Source organism: Lytechinus pictus, chromosome 3 (assembly GCF_037042905.1).
Source record: "Lytechinus pictus isolate F3 Inbred chromosome 3, Lp3.0, whole genome shotgun sequence".
Taxonomy (NCBI): Eukaryota; Metazoa; Echinodermata; class Echinoidea; order Temnopleuroida; family Toxopneustidae; genus Lytechinus; species Lytechinus pictus.
Genome location: NC_087247.1, coordinates 19,669,754 through 19,684,777, shown reverse-complemented (window position 1 = coordinate 19,684,777; position 15,024 = coordinate 19,669,754). Strand labels below are relative to the sequence as shown.

Sequence of the window (15,024 nt, the reverse complement as noted above, 5' to 3'; positions counted from 1 at the left end):
TAAAAACTCACCGATTTAGATTTTTTTCCATCTGAGAGCTACATGAGGTTCACCAAGGTTCTAAACAGAATTTAGAAATTCTGACTAGAAAAATTATTTATGAAAATAAAATAGAAAACTATGCAAATTTATATGAAATTTATTCATAAATCATAAAGAAATTGCTTCTTCTCTGTCATTTCTTCTTCAATTTCAATTCTGTTTCCTCAATCTATGTCACCAATGTAATTCACTACAGTGTCAACTGGGCTGAAATTAAAAATAGTGTTAAATTTTGTTGCAAGATGCTGGATGAGCTCCACATCATTGATGTACTAGTCTTAGACATTCAGTTGTTTTATTACAGGTAAACACAAACCCTAAAATGAGCAAGAAGAGTTTGAAATTTGAATATCAAAATCAAGTTGTGTAGAAAGGATTGTCAAGATTAATGTTCTTATGTTTCTTTCACATGATCGCAGAATGAGAGTGAATACATATTTGCACAATAGTTTCTGCAATAATCATATCTGACAGACCTCAGGTTTAATTTCTTGTAATCTTGTAATTCATGAATAATTCATCAAGTATCTCAAATCAACTCAAAGAATTCACTTTTTTTTGTTTTATTCAAATTTGAAATGAAAAGGTGCCAGTGATATCTTTCCATCAAAATGATTTTCTTTTTTTTGTTCCTGGGATGCCCTTTAAATGTAAATGTAACAATGATTGGAGATGAAGAATGTACATGTAAGACCTCATACAGGATGTAGTTCAGTATATACACACAATGTGCAAATGTGAAAAAAAAAATGTTCTTTATAATTTACTATTTTCCAATAAGCAATACAGCTGTAATAAGCATTTTAAGTTCATCTCAAATCTAAATTTGTTTGAAAAGTATGTATATGGTGTTTTACCTATAAATTTGAATAAACATCTATTCTGAAAGCAACAGTGCATTAATATGGAGTACTCCTTTTTCATGGATATGGAATTCATAACTTCCTCCATAGTTCATTTGAATGTGAAGGACTGTGTTTTATTTCATTTTGTGATAGTTTTGTTTTTCACTCTACCCATGACGTTGATAAATGTCATTTTCACTTATTTGTGATGAAAAAGGCAATGTAGTGGTTTCTTTTAATGAGCCTTGTTTATCTCTTTGATTTGATTGAATTTATGACAGTAGGATAAAATCACAATCAGGAATCGGTGTCCTTTGATGAGACAGCCACGCTCTAAAAATATAATTCTCACCAAGGCCACTTGGATAACTCTCTGCTAATGATGCTCAATCCTCACCATTTACCTCATTAATTCGCCTCGTTTTGATGTTTGTTTTAATAGGCTTGCGCCATCATTAACTCATTAAATTTTCAAGAAAAGGGCCGGTTATTGATGAGCACACCCCAAAGTGTATCAGGCTTCCCAATTTTTAGTGACCTCTAGTCTGTGGGACACCATGAATATCAGTTGCTATTCACATGACCTATCATAGTGATAATAAATGGCATGTTTTGTGCACTTCTGTGATGGTTCTCAAATCAATTCTCTCGATTGCAAATATTATGATTCAAAATGAAAATGTAAATGGTGGATCATTCTTCTGGATTTTGCCAAGTTATGGTTCATGAAAAATATTTGTTTTGCTTTTCAGGTTGGTCCACTACCATGGTTAGGCCCTCAGACAGATGATGCCATGAAAGGATTGTGTAAGAATGGCAAGAAGAACATCCTGCTTGTTCCTATCGCCTTTGTTAATGACCACATAGAGACCTTGCATGAGCTAGACCTGGAGTATGCCACAGAACTTGCTGAAGAGGTAAGAGACTTGTATCTATCCATCCAGTGTTTGTCCCCACACCAAACCCAAATCAGAAGGAATGAAGCAGAGTTAGCTGTCTGTGAAGATATTTTCTACAAACCTTGGTCAACATTTGGAAGAAAATGCCAGGTTGCAATAAACCCTTTGATGTTAACCCAACAACTCCTTGATTTTGACTGATTGTAAAGCAGCAGCTTCTTATGTTTGGGAGAGGTTTGTGGTGGTTGGAATGCCATTCAAACATTTTATGAAATGCAGGTAGAATATTCTTAGAAAGCTACATGTATGCTTATATCCCCGCTTTCAAATACATCTTGTGCTTGCTTCAAGAAGGTGTAATACCATTATGGCATTGATACCTTAATATGCTCTTATGAAAAGTTTGAAGCATGATAATGGTCTGAACATTCAGCATACTCTACATGTAAGTCAGAGTAATGTATTTAGAAGGCTCTTTGAAAATAGCTCAAAAATTTTCATTCTGACCTCACTTGGGCTCATTCTACTATGGAAGGACATAATACCAAACATTACATACTATACATCATAGTTAGCAATTATTGCTTGGATATGATATAAAATCTTATTCACGTTTTTGTTGTTGCAAATTTTGAAATATTTCATAGAGTTTAGAAGCACTACATCATCAACCTATTTACTGTTACCTGCCACTCTTTCTAGTTTGATTAAAGACTATCTGTACCTACCCTTGTCTATTATTGTGTTAATTCATATTACATTGCATAAAGTAACGCTTTTAATCACACGCACATTATCAGAGTTGGGTAACACAGCAAATGTATATAAACAATGCATATAGTTCAGAAGCATAATGCACTTTGTACTTTAAGGGGTCAAATAAACTAGAATAGTATTCTTTGTATTTAAAGGATCTGCTACATTATCCATTGCATTTCAAGGCCTCTATTTGATATAAAGCAAGTGAAAATACTAGAGTAAGGTTACATGTCATTGTTATGTTCATTTAGATGTGCTTGTATGAATATGATATTAGTCTATTTTAATTCATCAGACTAAATCATCTATCTTCTTCCTGCACGTCATTCTGATGAAAAGAATTGAAAATTAAATAAAGTGATCTGGGTGTGATGATGGGTGTTTGACCTTGCTATTCATCCCTCTGTACATCCCAGGGTCCAAAGTTGGACGATGGAATCTCATTATTGCTTGTAGAGTAGGAAGTAATTATTTGTATTCATAGGGGCTTGTTTCACATTGGGACAATTGTTGATTTTGGGTGGCTTTATCTTTCATTTCAAGCACTACAATTTTTTGTTCAACAACTACAAGCATTTATTTATGCAGTAACATGCAAATGCATGCATCATTCTTTTGCCATATTTGGAATGTTGCAGCAAATACATTTTCTTTGTTACAGGGAATAATTTTCCTGGTATCGCATCGCAATTTGCTCCACAGTTTTTAAAGACTGCTACATGTATGCATAAAGTCTTTTGTATAGCATATTTTTACGTAGGATTGTATAATAACTTAGTTGAGAGCTTTTCTCTTATGACCAAATTGCTATTCAAATACTAAAGCAAAATTATTCACTGCATTGTTTCTACAAAATGTGCCTTATTCAACTGCCTTTTGATTGATTGTTATAGTTGCATTAAAATATCTAGCCTTTGCAAAAAAAAATGTATCAACTTTTCCATTTCAGCAATCAACAAATCCAATCACCTTTTCAATATCCAAATTGCATTCACTCCATTTGTACCTGAACTAAAAAGCTATGAGGTTGTTTCCATATCAGGATTTTTAAAAAATCTTTTAATCAATTAAATGCACTTAAGGTTATTACATTCAAAATATATCAATATAATCAAACTGAATGAACACAGAGATAAAATAGATCACCCATTAAAGTGAGTGGTAGAAGAGGGTTTGCAAATAGAATAATATCAATGATTTATTTATTTTCTAAATAAGTTTTCCAATAATCATTGTAAGCATAAATTTTCTAGGCGTAGCATGAATATTCAGTTATGAGATACATGGAAGTAGTAATAGATGTAGGCCTATAGATTGCTATGTTCTGAAGGGCAAATGTTGTTATAAATATTACAATTATGGTGGAAAAAAATTCAGTGTTTTTATTGATGGCCTGTGTTTATTTTAAAGTTTAAATTTCTATGAATAGATTTTATTTTTTTAACTTTTTGTTTCATGTACATATGCTTGAATACAGTTCTGATACATTTCCACTCTTTACTCTGTTCTAGCCTGACAAATGCAGATGTTCGCAAATGATTAATAGTAGTCAGTGTTCTGTACATTGTTTATTGAGCTCATGTATGTGCTCAAAGGCAGCATGTATAATGTGTAATTGTATCCCCCGAACAGAGTTCGGAGGATACTATGGATTTGGCTTCGTCGCGCCGCTGCCGCGTCCGCCGCCGCAGAGATTTCCTTGTGAGCGCTCTATCAGCTGCATTTCTTCTCCGCTCATCTACAAATGTGGCATGAAGGTTGAGTATGGTATAGGGAAGCCGTCTATCGATTTTGGTGTGGGCGGAGACATCGTTGCCATGGTAACAAATTTTTGTAGAATAGCAGAGATGTCCTTGTGAGCGCTCTACTAGCTGCATTTCTTCTCCGTTCATCTTCAAATGTGGCATGAAGGTCCATTATGGTTAAGCAAAGCCACCTCTTGATTTTCAAAAAATTCAAATTTATTTATTTCACTTCCATCCATTGTACATACATGAATTGTATACCATATATAAACATAAATATTTGTATACGTTGCAAAAAAAAGAAAATAATGATACATATGTTGTGAAAAAAAAAAAAAAAAAAAAACACTTAGACAATTTGGGCAACACATTGTAGGTTTTAAATAAGTATACTATTTTTCAATAGAGATTAAATTAAGATGGAAATGGAGGGACCCACTAAAAAGCAATGCTTGTACAATGTGGGCCCCTCAAAATATAGATAACACAACAAATAACAAAATAGCAAAGTATAAATACAGATAATCAAATGAGAAAAAAATCAATAACTGAGAGGGAAATACTCACAAAATAAATACAAAGTTATCAAAAATATACAGTTAGATAAAGGACAAAACAACCCGTCCTAAAAATATCAACCCTTCCCCACCCCACCCCCCCCCCAGAAAAAAAAAAAAAAAAAAAAAAAAAAAAAAGGGGAGAATGCCCTGAGAAGATGGATGGGTGTTGTTGTATGTAGATAGAACACATGCCGTCGTGGACTCAAGCAAACTGGATTCAATGATGTGTATAAAAGGAGAAAAAGTATATTAAATAACCTGGAAAGAATATAATGCACGAAAAATGTGATTGATGCCGTAAACAAATAACCGGTAGGAAGGCGGATAAGCGGACAGGAGAGGAAAAAATAGAGGAGAGGATAGACACAATAATGTATGAGGTTCAATAATGAGCACATCGGAGAAGGACTTGTGTCAGATTTTTTTTAAATAAAAAAAGGATAATAATTATTTTATGTTTTAATTGTAGTCTTTAAAGTAATAATGATGACTTGACAGAGATGATGAATTAAACTTAATTTGGGAGTATATTATAAGGTTTTAATAGAGATAATTTGAATTTAGTCTTAAAAGAGTTCAAAGATGTTGCATTTGTTATATCATTATGAAGTGAGTTCCATAACTTCGGTCCATCATATTTGATTTTGATGTGGGCAGAGACATCGTTGCCATGGTAACAAGTTTTTGTGGAAATAGAGATGTCGTTGTGAGCGGTCTACCAGCTGCATTTCTTCTCCGATCATCGTCAAATGTGGCAAGAAGGTCCATTATTGTAAAGCGAAGCCGCCTATTGATTTTGGTGTGGGCGGAGACATCGTTGCCATGGTAACAATAGTTTTTGTGGAATAGCAGAGATGTCCTTGTTGGCGCTCTACTAGCTGCATTTCTTCTCCGATCATCTTCAAATGTGGCATGAAGGTCTATTATGGTTAAGCAAAGCCACCTATTGAATTTGGTGTGGGCGGAGACATCGTTGCCATGGTAACAAGAGTTTTTGTGGAAATAGCAGAGATGTCCTTGTGAGCGCTCTACCAGCTGCATTACTTCTCCGATCATCTTCAAATGTGGCATGAAGGTCCATCTAAAGCAAAGCTGCCTAATGATTTTGGAGTGGGTAAAGACATGGTTGCCATGGTAACCATATTTTGTGGAAAATTCGGTACAACCTGTAACTTTTGCTTTTTTTTCCTGTTGGCATACAGAAGCAATATAAGAAGGTGAAGCGAAGATACCTATCATTTTTTGTGGGGGGTCTTAGGGTTAGGTTTACAAATTTTATCCAGATTACTCTATAATTGTATTCCCCAACAGGTGATACTGGACAATACTTTAGGTTTTGCAGAGTCACGCTGCTACGTCATATTATTGTCATTAAAATTTGGTACCCACAGGCAAAATGTGGGAAGGGTCATTGTCGATTGTATTTATTTGTCAAATTTCTGTGTGAGCTCTATATATTGCAATGACGATGACGCGGTGGGTTAGGGGGATACATGTGCTTGGCCGTGCGACCCGCCTAGCATCTCTAGTTATTTTTAGGAAATCAAAGAAAATAAAATTAGAGCTCTAATCTTCCTTGCAAACTTCTCATTCATATTGCAGAAAATAATGTAATCTTGCAAGTAAAATGTCATTATGATCGCAAAACTTGTATTATGTAATAAATGTCAAAGATGATAATGCAAATTATAAAAATGAAAAGTTATAAAATATTGTGGACAAAACTTGCAATTTATATCTCTATATTGCTTATTAGTTTTTAATTGATAGTAATTTTGATCTCTTTTCTAGAAATGTATTAATACCAAGTCAATATCAGGATTGATCTTTCTTTGAATAATTGTATATTTAACCCTTACCGTTATATGTTTATTGCAATATTTGTAATCTCTACTATAATATTGAAAGATAAGTTTTTTTTTCTTTCTAGTTTTGCTTATTATGGAGATCCAACATTGGAATGTAAGGAATGGTGTAATTGGACATAGATTCACTTCAGGCACCAACCCCTCCCATGTTTAAAAACAGGTTTCATGCATTATGGAAAAAGTGCCCTTTTTACTGCAACCATTTCTCTTTACTGTGATTTTCAGAAAAAAATATAAAAAACATTTTCCTAGAGGTTGTTCATTTTCAGGCAAAATGGCTTCTGCATTTGTCAGCTTTTTGGCAGATAGGCAATTAAATATGTAAAATATACCCAGTTTCATCCCACAAAGATTACAGCCTCTCTAGATACAAACCCCAATAAACACCACAATTATATTAGAAATTAGCAATGAATGATGAACAATTTTGAGGGAAACCACTAGCATGATTTGCCCTATAAATCGTCATAGAAGAGTTTGTCTAATAAGTAATTTTACGAGGTTGATGTGAGGTTGCCATGTACGAAATGGTGAGAGGTGAATGGCATAAAGTTGTCAGGAAGATACTAATTGCCTATATTAGGGTGCATGCCTGTTTCTCGGCTCAATTTGACCAATTTTATTACTGTATCGGGTAGTGAGAATGGTAGAGGAGTGAGGGAGCTTAAATGCATATTTTGGGGATTGGCCTTTTCTTTTCAGATCAGACCTGATCACATCATTCATTTTTCATTGTAGCTACATGTTTTAATGATGGCATCTATATTTACAAGAATTTTTCATGATGATACAAAGATGAGTTGATGCATGACTCAATGTATTTTACAGAAGCCTTTGCATTAATCATTTGATGTGAAAGTCCAGTGTAAAAGATAATTGTTTTTTATCTTATATTTTCATACTTTTAGGGATTTTTTTCTTGAAATGTGTGTTGCCTTATGGTGCAATGTCTATCCCCTCCCGTGGCATCAAAGGTCAAGTCCACCCCAACAAAAAGTTGATTTGAGTAAACAGAGCAAAATCCAACAAGCATAACATTGAAAATTTCATCAAAGTCAGATTTAAAATAAAAAAAGTTATGACATTTAAAGTTTCGCCTAATTTCACAAAACAGGTATATGCACATCCTGGTCGGCATGCAAATGAAGAGACTGATGACGTCATCCACTCACTATTTCTTATGTATTTTATTATATGAAATATGAAATATTATAATTTTCTATTTATTGTCAAGTGAAACAATACCGGTAATTGATTCCTCCCTGAACATGTGGAATTAGCATTGTTTAATACTATATGGTTCAGTCAAGTTAGTCCTTATTGTCAAATCTGTAAAAAATGAAATACTGTATAATTCAAACAAAAGAAAACAAAAGAAATAGAGAGGGACATGATCGACTGTCTCATTTGCATGTCACTGAGTTGTGCATCACTGTTTTGTGAAAATAAGCAAAACTTTAAAATGTCATAATTTTTTACTTCCGATTTTGATGAAATTTTCAGCGTTATGCTAGTTTGATTTTTCTTTATTTATTCAAATCAACATTTTCGTGGGGTGGACTTGACTTTTAATTTTTTTACCAACGTATTCAGTGTAATTGTCCACAATGTTCATAAACTTATCCCATGTTTTCTTTCTTCAACTGTAATCTAACTTTTAAAATGTTTCTCCTTTTAATATCCTCATTACCACTTCTACCTATTCAAATATCTTATTTGTTATTTGTGAACTATGAATCATCACATATTTGTAGTTATTATTAGTTATTTACATGTACATTGTTTTGATTTTCCCTGTATTTTCTGCTTATTTTCTAATTGTCTCCAATGTAAAAAGAAAGAAAGTCTTATATTGCATGTTTTATAATAATTTTTTTACTATTGTTTTTCATTTGTAGTGTGGTGCAGAGAATGTAAGAAGAGCATCATCCCTAAATGACAGTCCTATCTTCATTGAGGTAAGTGTAATGTCTGCAATATATATTTTTATTAGGTATCAGTTGTGGTTTATGTGCTTCAAGAGTAAAAAATATGTTAGTATTGTGGAGGTGATGATAATGATCATGGTCATGTAAGGTGGCGTGATGATAATGAAGATGACGATGATGGTGATGATGATGATTTTGACATTGATGATGATGATGATAATGATGATGGTGTTGGTGATGATGATGAGGAGGAGGATGATGATGATGATAATGATGATGGTGATGATGATGATGATGATGGTGGTGCTGATGGTGGTGGTTGCTACATGTCATGTCTATCTCAGACTTTGTAAACGTAGATCAAATTTCCGTTGCCAGTGACGCAAATAGTTTGTTTTACATGTCATGGCTATCTCAGACTTTGTAAACGTAGATCAAATTTCCTTTGCCAGTGACGCAAATAGTTTGTTTTAGCCATGTATATTTTATTCTACGGAGTTATGCAGTGCAGTTGGCTTATTAGCATATTCTTATTCATATGCTTCATACCTATACATAGCCCAGTCTTCAAAGGTTCTCAGTGCTCAGTCTCTTTGTAAGTCCTAAATTCAAATCCCTATTCAATATAAGGATGGTTTAGATGGTATTCTGGCAATATTATTGTTGTTAACAGGTGAATGTAATGATCAAGTTGGGTATAGATTGAAATATCTACATGGGAGAAATGCTAGTTATAATGGTCACTTGAAGCTGAGGAATTGGAAAGGCTTGACGTCTTTGTACTCTCTTGGAGCAGCCACAGCAGTTAGCCTGAATGGGTTGGTAGCATCATCTAGGCCAATAGTGTCGTGCGACGACGGCATGTTTAGGCTGTACTTCTTAAAACTGTGTGACAATTATTTATAGCTCAGCTAGTTGCAGTACATTTGTCTGTACTGGTCATGGGCTGCTCCCGTCATCCAAGCTTTCTTGTCTAGTTAAACTATGGCGTTGATGTTGATGACGATATTATTGACAGCGTTGACGATGGTGTTGATTAAAGGCATTTTTGAGGCATAGAGATTTTAACCCCAGTGTTAACCATGTTGTAGACTATAATGTATTAAAAAGTCGGGGTGGTCAAGTTGAGTTAATAGTCAGTGCAAACATCAATGGGTTTTGACCATGTTAGATAGTCAACAAGTTAACCAAACAGTTCTTCGATATTAGTTTCAATGTTTGATCAGAATTAAGAGATATGATTGAAATAACTTTGGACTTGTTTGTAAATCAGTAAAGGAATAAATTGTTGATTGTTATATTTGGATGAATTAGTAATTCTTTAAAATAAATCAATTAAGAAGTTATAGTAGTTGCATTACTGGATTGTTTTTCAAGATAGGACTAATGATTTTGAATACTTGATCCTTTTTAATGTCCATGGTTGATTTATATGTAATAGAATGAGTATATCCATATTTTCATGTTATAAAACATGTAACTCTGTTCCAAGGAACTTCTGAAGTTTGGTATTGGAATTAAATTTAATTCCCTGAAAATATTGTGTCAATTGTCACATGTACTTTGTCTGAGTCTGTGATTATGATTATAGCGATGATAGTAATGATGGTGATGATAGTGATGATGGTGATGAACTGATGAGAGTAATGATGGTGATGATAGTGATGATGGTGATGAACTGATGATAGTAATGATGGTGATGATAGTGATGATGATGGTGATAGGATGATGTTTGGTGATTATGATGATGATAATACTTCTGATAGTAACATTGATAATGATGATAATGATAATAGAAATCTTTTTTCTGTATATTCAAATAGCCAGTGTATCTACAAATTTTCAATGAAAAAAAATTGATGAAACTTACATTACCCATGGAAGTGGTACTAGCCGAAGATAATCAAATTGTGCATGCACTTAAATCCCGAAATGAGATAGGGCAAATTCTATATCTTGTACCCAAATGACTACAAGTACAGTTATGACATTTTGGCAGCTTTCCACCCACTCAACTTGAACCCTTCTTGTTATTATTGATATTCCCCCCCTGCAGGCCATGGCTCATCTTGTGAGTGATCATCTCAAGTCCAGGCAGGTGTGTTCACGACAGCTCCCCCTACGCTGCCCCATGTGTGTCAACGCAGTCTGTGGCAAGACCAAGGAGTTCTTTGCTTCCCAGAAGCTATGAAGAACAACCATGTAGCTTGGACTCTAGTATAGAGATTTACCAAAGACTCTGATGTAGCTTGGGGATTTGGACGATGAGGCCCCCTGTTGAAAGTGATTTGTTCACCTGGACAGAGATGATGGAACAAGGTAGAAGGGATGATGAGAGGATCTCTTTCTTTCTGACAGCCCCATTTTGAACAGTGCATCAATATTTCTTTTGAAAAGGGATTGCAGGAGAGCTGGACTGAATGCGTAATATGTTTACAATTTCAAGACTGTTTTTAAGCATGTGAACCATGATCTTGTATCAAAGTAGCCAGGGGCATTGTTGTTATCCATTTCTTTGTCCATAGTGGTGAAGGAAATTCAATCATTTCATGTATGCTTTCAGCTCATATGGATATATTGAAAATGGATGAAAACATTGCTTTGTGTCACAGACATAGACAGTGTTGCATGAATATTTTTGTGTTCATTTGCCGCCCTTTCACAAGGTAAAATAAAATTGTAATTTGAATGATGATTCCAGTGAAAAATAAGGCTAATGACAAATTTTTAGCACGTGTGAAACCATACTAGAATCACAACGCTAATCACAATCACGAATTCAAATTCTACTCCGGAGGTGAATTCCAGTAAGGTTTCACTCAAATAATGTTACGAATTTTACGTGTGAAAGGGTTGACCTCAAAAACATCTTTTGGGGCACGGAGCTTACGCGTCCTTTCAAGCACTTCCGTAAGTAATACAATTGTTATGCACTCATTGTATCGATGCAGTGCTTTGTCACCAATGACACATACTGCCTTCGCTCGGAAATTCGAATTCAAATCAGTTTTCGAGTGACGTGTGAAAGGCCTCATGATTCTGAAGATGAGTTGCAATCATCATTACGATGATGATTGCAGATTCACGTGTGAAAAGGCCCTTGGTGACTTATCATTTACTCCTGTAAAGGTGTTCTTCTGCCTTAATCTTTTTTTTTAATATATAGAGACAGTGTTAGGGTTGTAAATGGTTTTAGTTCTTGTTACAAGATGATTTATAGGATTAGCCTAGGGAAAGGTTTAGGTTATATTTTACTTTTGGCAATTATGCACATGTAAATGTTACCAGAGCAAATTTCATGGGATATTCGTTTAAAGGGAAGAACGTCTTTCAGTATGAACATAAATGTGTATTCTTCAAACTTAATCTGTTTGAAGTAGGCTTGTAAGTAAACATAATTGGATGATTTGATCAGAAAGATCTAGATAATCTTGATGTAAACATGTATACAATATATAAGTTAGTGTCTCTTGTTCTGGGGATTATAGCATTATATTGAAGTTTTCCTTGATTGCCATGTTTGCTTCAATTTGCAGTACCTGGCAACGTCTTATATTAACCAATCAGAGCGTCCAAAGCTTTTATCATTGATATTCAAAATTATGATTGATGGTAATTTTTATGCTATATTACCCTCCTCTGTACCAGAAGATTTTTAGATATTTGGAAAAAAAAATTCTTGTTTAAAATAATCAATATATTGAATCATAGTGATTAAAAGACAATCAGTAGAAGTGATTTTAAAGCAGATCTTATGATTTATGATTGTCATTGTCAACAATTACTAGGCTGTCCTATTTTTTACAAATTCTGCAAACTTTATTCTAAAGCAGCAAAGTAAATATCAATACTAATTAATATGCTGATTCTTCTGCCTTTTTTATACTCATTTTGTCATTTAAATCAGTAGTGATGGATGTAGAGTGGCACTTTGTAGGAGGATGAAATGGAGAAAAAATGCAACTCTTTTATTCATTTACTTTTTATGAATGAAGTATGTTAACATTTTCTATAGTAATATAATTGAGATATTTGGGATAGACAAGGTATTTCATTCTTCAGTGCTATGGTACTTCTGCTATGATGCCTTGTTCATCTGAAGGCATTTGTTTTTTCATTCATATTTTTGCAATTAGACAAATAAATTATATCTTGTAATACACTATGATTTATATTTGTAAGTTATGATTTATATTTCATATTTATAATCTATAATTCTCAATGTAGTAATTTAAGTGTCCATTCATTATACCTCCACTGAACAAAGTTTGAAGCGGGTATATAGGAATAGGCATGGGTTCAGGTAGTGTGTGGTTGGTCTGTGTCACATGTTCCGATTAATACTCAGTTTTTAATCAATTCTTATGAAATTTTGAACATTCATAGGCCTTGAAACACATTTTTTGTGTGCGATAAAAATGTGTTGCCGTGGCAACAGCATGTTATGGCTCAAAAATCATTACAGATCAAACTATTTCCTCAGTTTTTGACTGGAGCGTATGAAATTTGGCACAAAATATGGCTTTTGGGGTGAAGACATGCAATTTTCCAAATGTGTTGCTATGAAAACACCATAGTGGGGGGAGGTATTGATTAACTTCAATATTTCTAGTTATTGTTGGAAAAATTGCTTCACATAGACAGTTCAATTGGTTAAGCCTGTTTACACCTTTGGTAAAGGTCAGGTTTTTTTTTTTTTTAAAGATCTTTTGGCCTTTGGTGCCATTATAAAATTATGGAAAGTGGCCTGTGGCTGCCACATAATAAACCATGATTAAATAATGTGACAATAGTAATGAGATGGAATGGGCAGTCAACCCAAACCATTTATAACCAGGGGCCGAAGCCACTTGCTCCAGGGACTGAAACAGGGTTTCCCCCTTAACAGCCCAAGCTAGGGTTGTCATCCCCAAAGGGAGCCTGATCGGTTAGAAGCCAAGCTAGTCACATTGACTTCTCCCCTATTGATTATGTAATTATGCTCTTTGAACATTCCAATCATACAAAAGTATATCCAATCAAAATGAATTTGGATGTAAAATCACAAAATTTATCCAGTAAAACAAATATTCATACTGTACATCCTTTACCCCATAAGTGTTTGAGAGTATGCTCATTTATACTATATAGGCCTAAACTAGTAATGAATTAGAAAATGACATGCACTTTCGGGGGATTTACAAAACCTTATAAGCTTGAAAACCAGGAATCATGTGTTGTAGATGATATCATATGTTCTTCATTACATCATATGAAATAGCCGAAGGCAGCGTTGTTTCCCATTCACCCGAAAATCCCTAAAATCTCATTCTTTGGAAAGATAATTTTTTTAATCCCCCCCCCCCCCCCGATTCATTTTGATATATTTTTCATGAAATTTGGTAAATCGATCAGTTTTGCTTCAATTTCAGCAAAGTTTCTGTTTTGTAAGAAATAGTGAAATTTGCAAATGAGTACCCAAAGTTCAATTAAAATAGGTTAAACAGCCCCGCTTCACAAAAAAAATTATTGCTTGAATAAAAGACTTCTGAATGTCTACGCTTTTTAATAGCCCTTGAAATAAGTTAAACAGGCCCGCTTTACACAAAAAAAAATATTGCCTATGAATTTTTATGCTTTTTCATCGATTCCTGAATTAAGCACCTATGCACTTGAGTGCATAGTCAGTCGTAAGTGAAACTGAGCTTCATGAATTCTTCATCCATTCATCTATTAAATTATTACTGGACTGTGTACTTTTCAAATTACTTCACATCAAAACCTTAATTTTGACAGAATTATGACAGAAATGTTTCATTTCATTGATACTTTTTACTATCACATTTAAGATGACCTATGACTGCATACTCTGCTAAAATAAATGATAAACTGTCACAGAGATTTGTAATAAATGATAAAACAAATCACAAGTATTTGTTCTCAATATTATACTCCTATATTCATTGTGAATTGCAATAATTGAGCTGAGTTATTGGTTGCAAGTTGAGAAGAAATTATTTAAATGCATTGTTTTGTTTTTGCCAGAAAAAAACAAAATCACTCTAAAATTCTTTAGGCAATAGAGAATTTCATCACTGCAGATGTTAGAATTATTAGTAGATTTATGGCGCTTTCTCAGTAACTCGCTGGTCTGGACCAGGCCCGGGCAAAGTTGTACAATTTTTAGTTTGTTAACGGCACGGGCTGAAATAGCCCCTGCCAGGCCCGGGTTATTTTGGTGCTGCTTTTATGCACGGACAAAGGTTACAATACGGAGCACTTTCGCTCTGTATATGGAGTGTTCAGTTACCATGACAGTTATCCCTTATGTGCCCAAGTTCTTGGGAGTTGATCGAAACAGTAGCGAGGCTCTGTTTTATGGTAGTTACTTAACGCTTG

General features: G+C 34.1%; 1 protein-coding gene across 1 annotated transcript; it reads left to right on the top strand.

Annotated features, from left to right (window-relative positions):
• Positions 1 to 284: 284 nt before the first annotated feature.
• Positions 285 to 14,582, top strand: LOC129257676 (ferrochelatase, mitochondrial-like). The gene is made up of 4 exons (XM_054896049.2): positions 285 to 311; positions 1,640 to 1,804; positions 8,617 to 8,676; positions 10,703 to 14,582. Exons 1-4 carry the CDS (start codon positions 285 to 287, stop codon positions 10,835 to 10,837), a joined length of 387 nt encoding a protein of 128 aa, XP_054752024.2. The 3' UTR covers positions 10,838 to 14,582.
• The last annotated feature ends 442 nt before the right edge of the window (positions 14,583 to 15,024 follow it).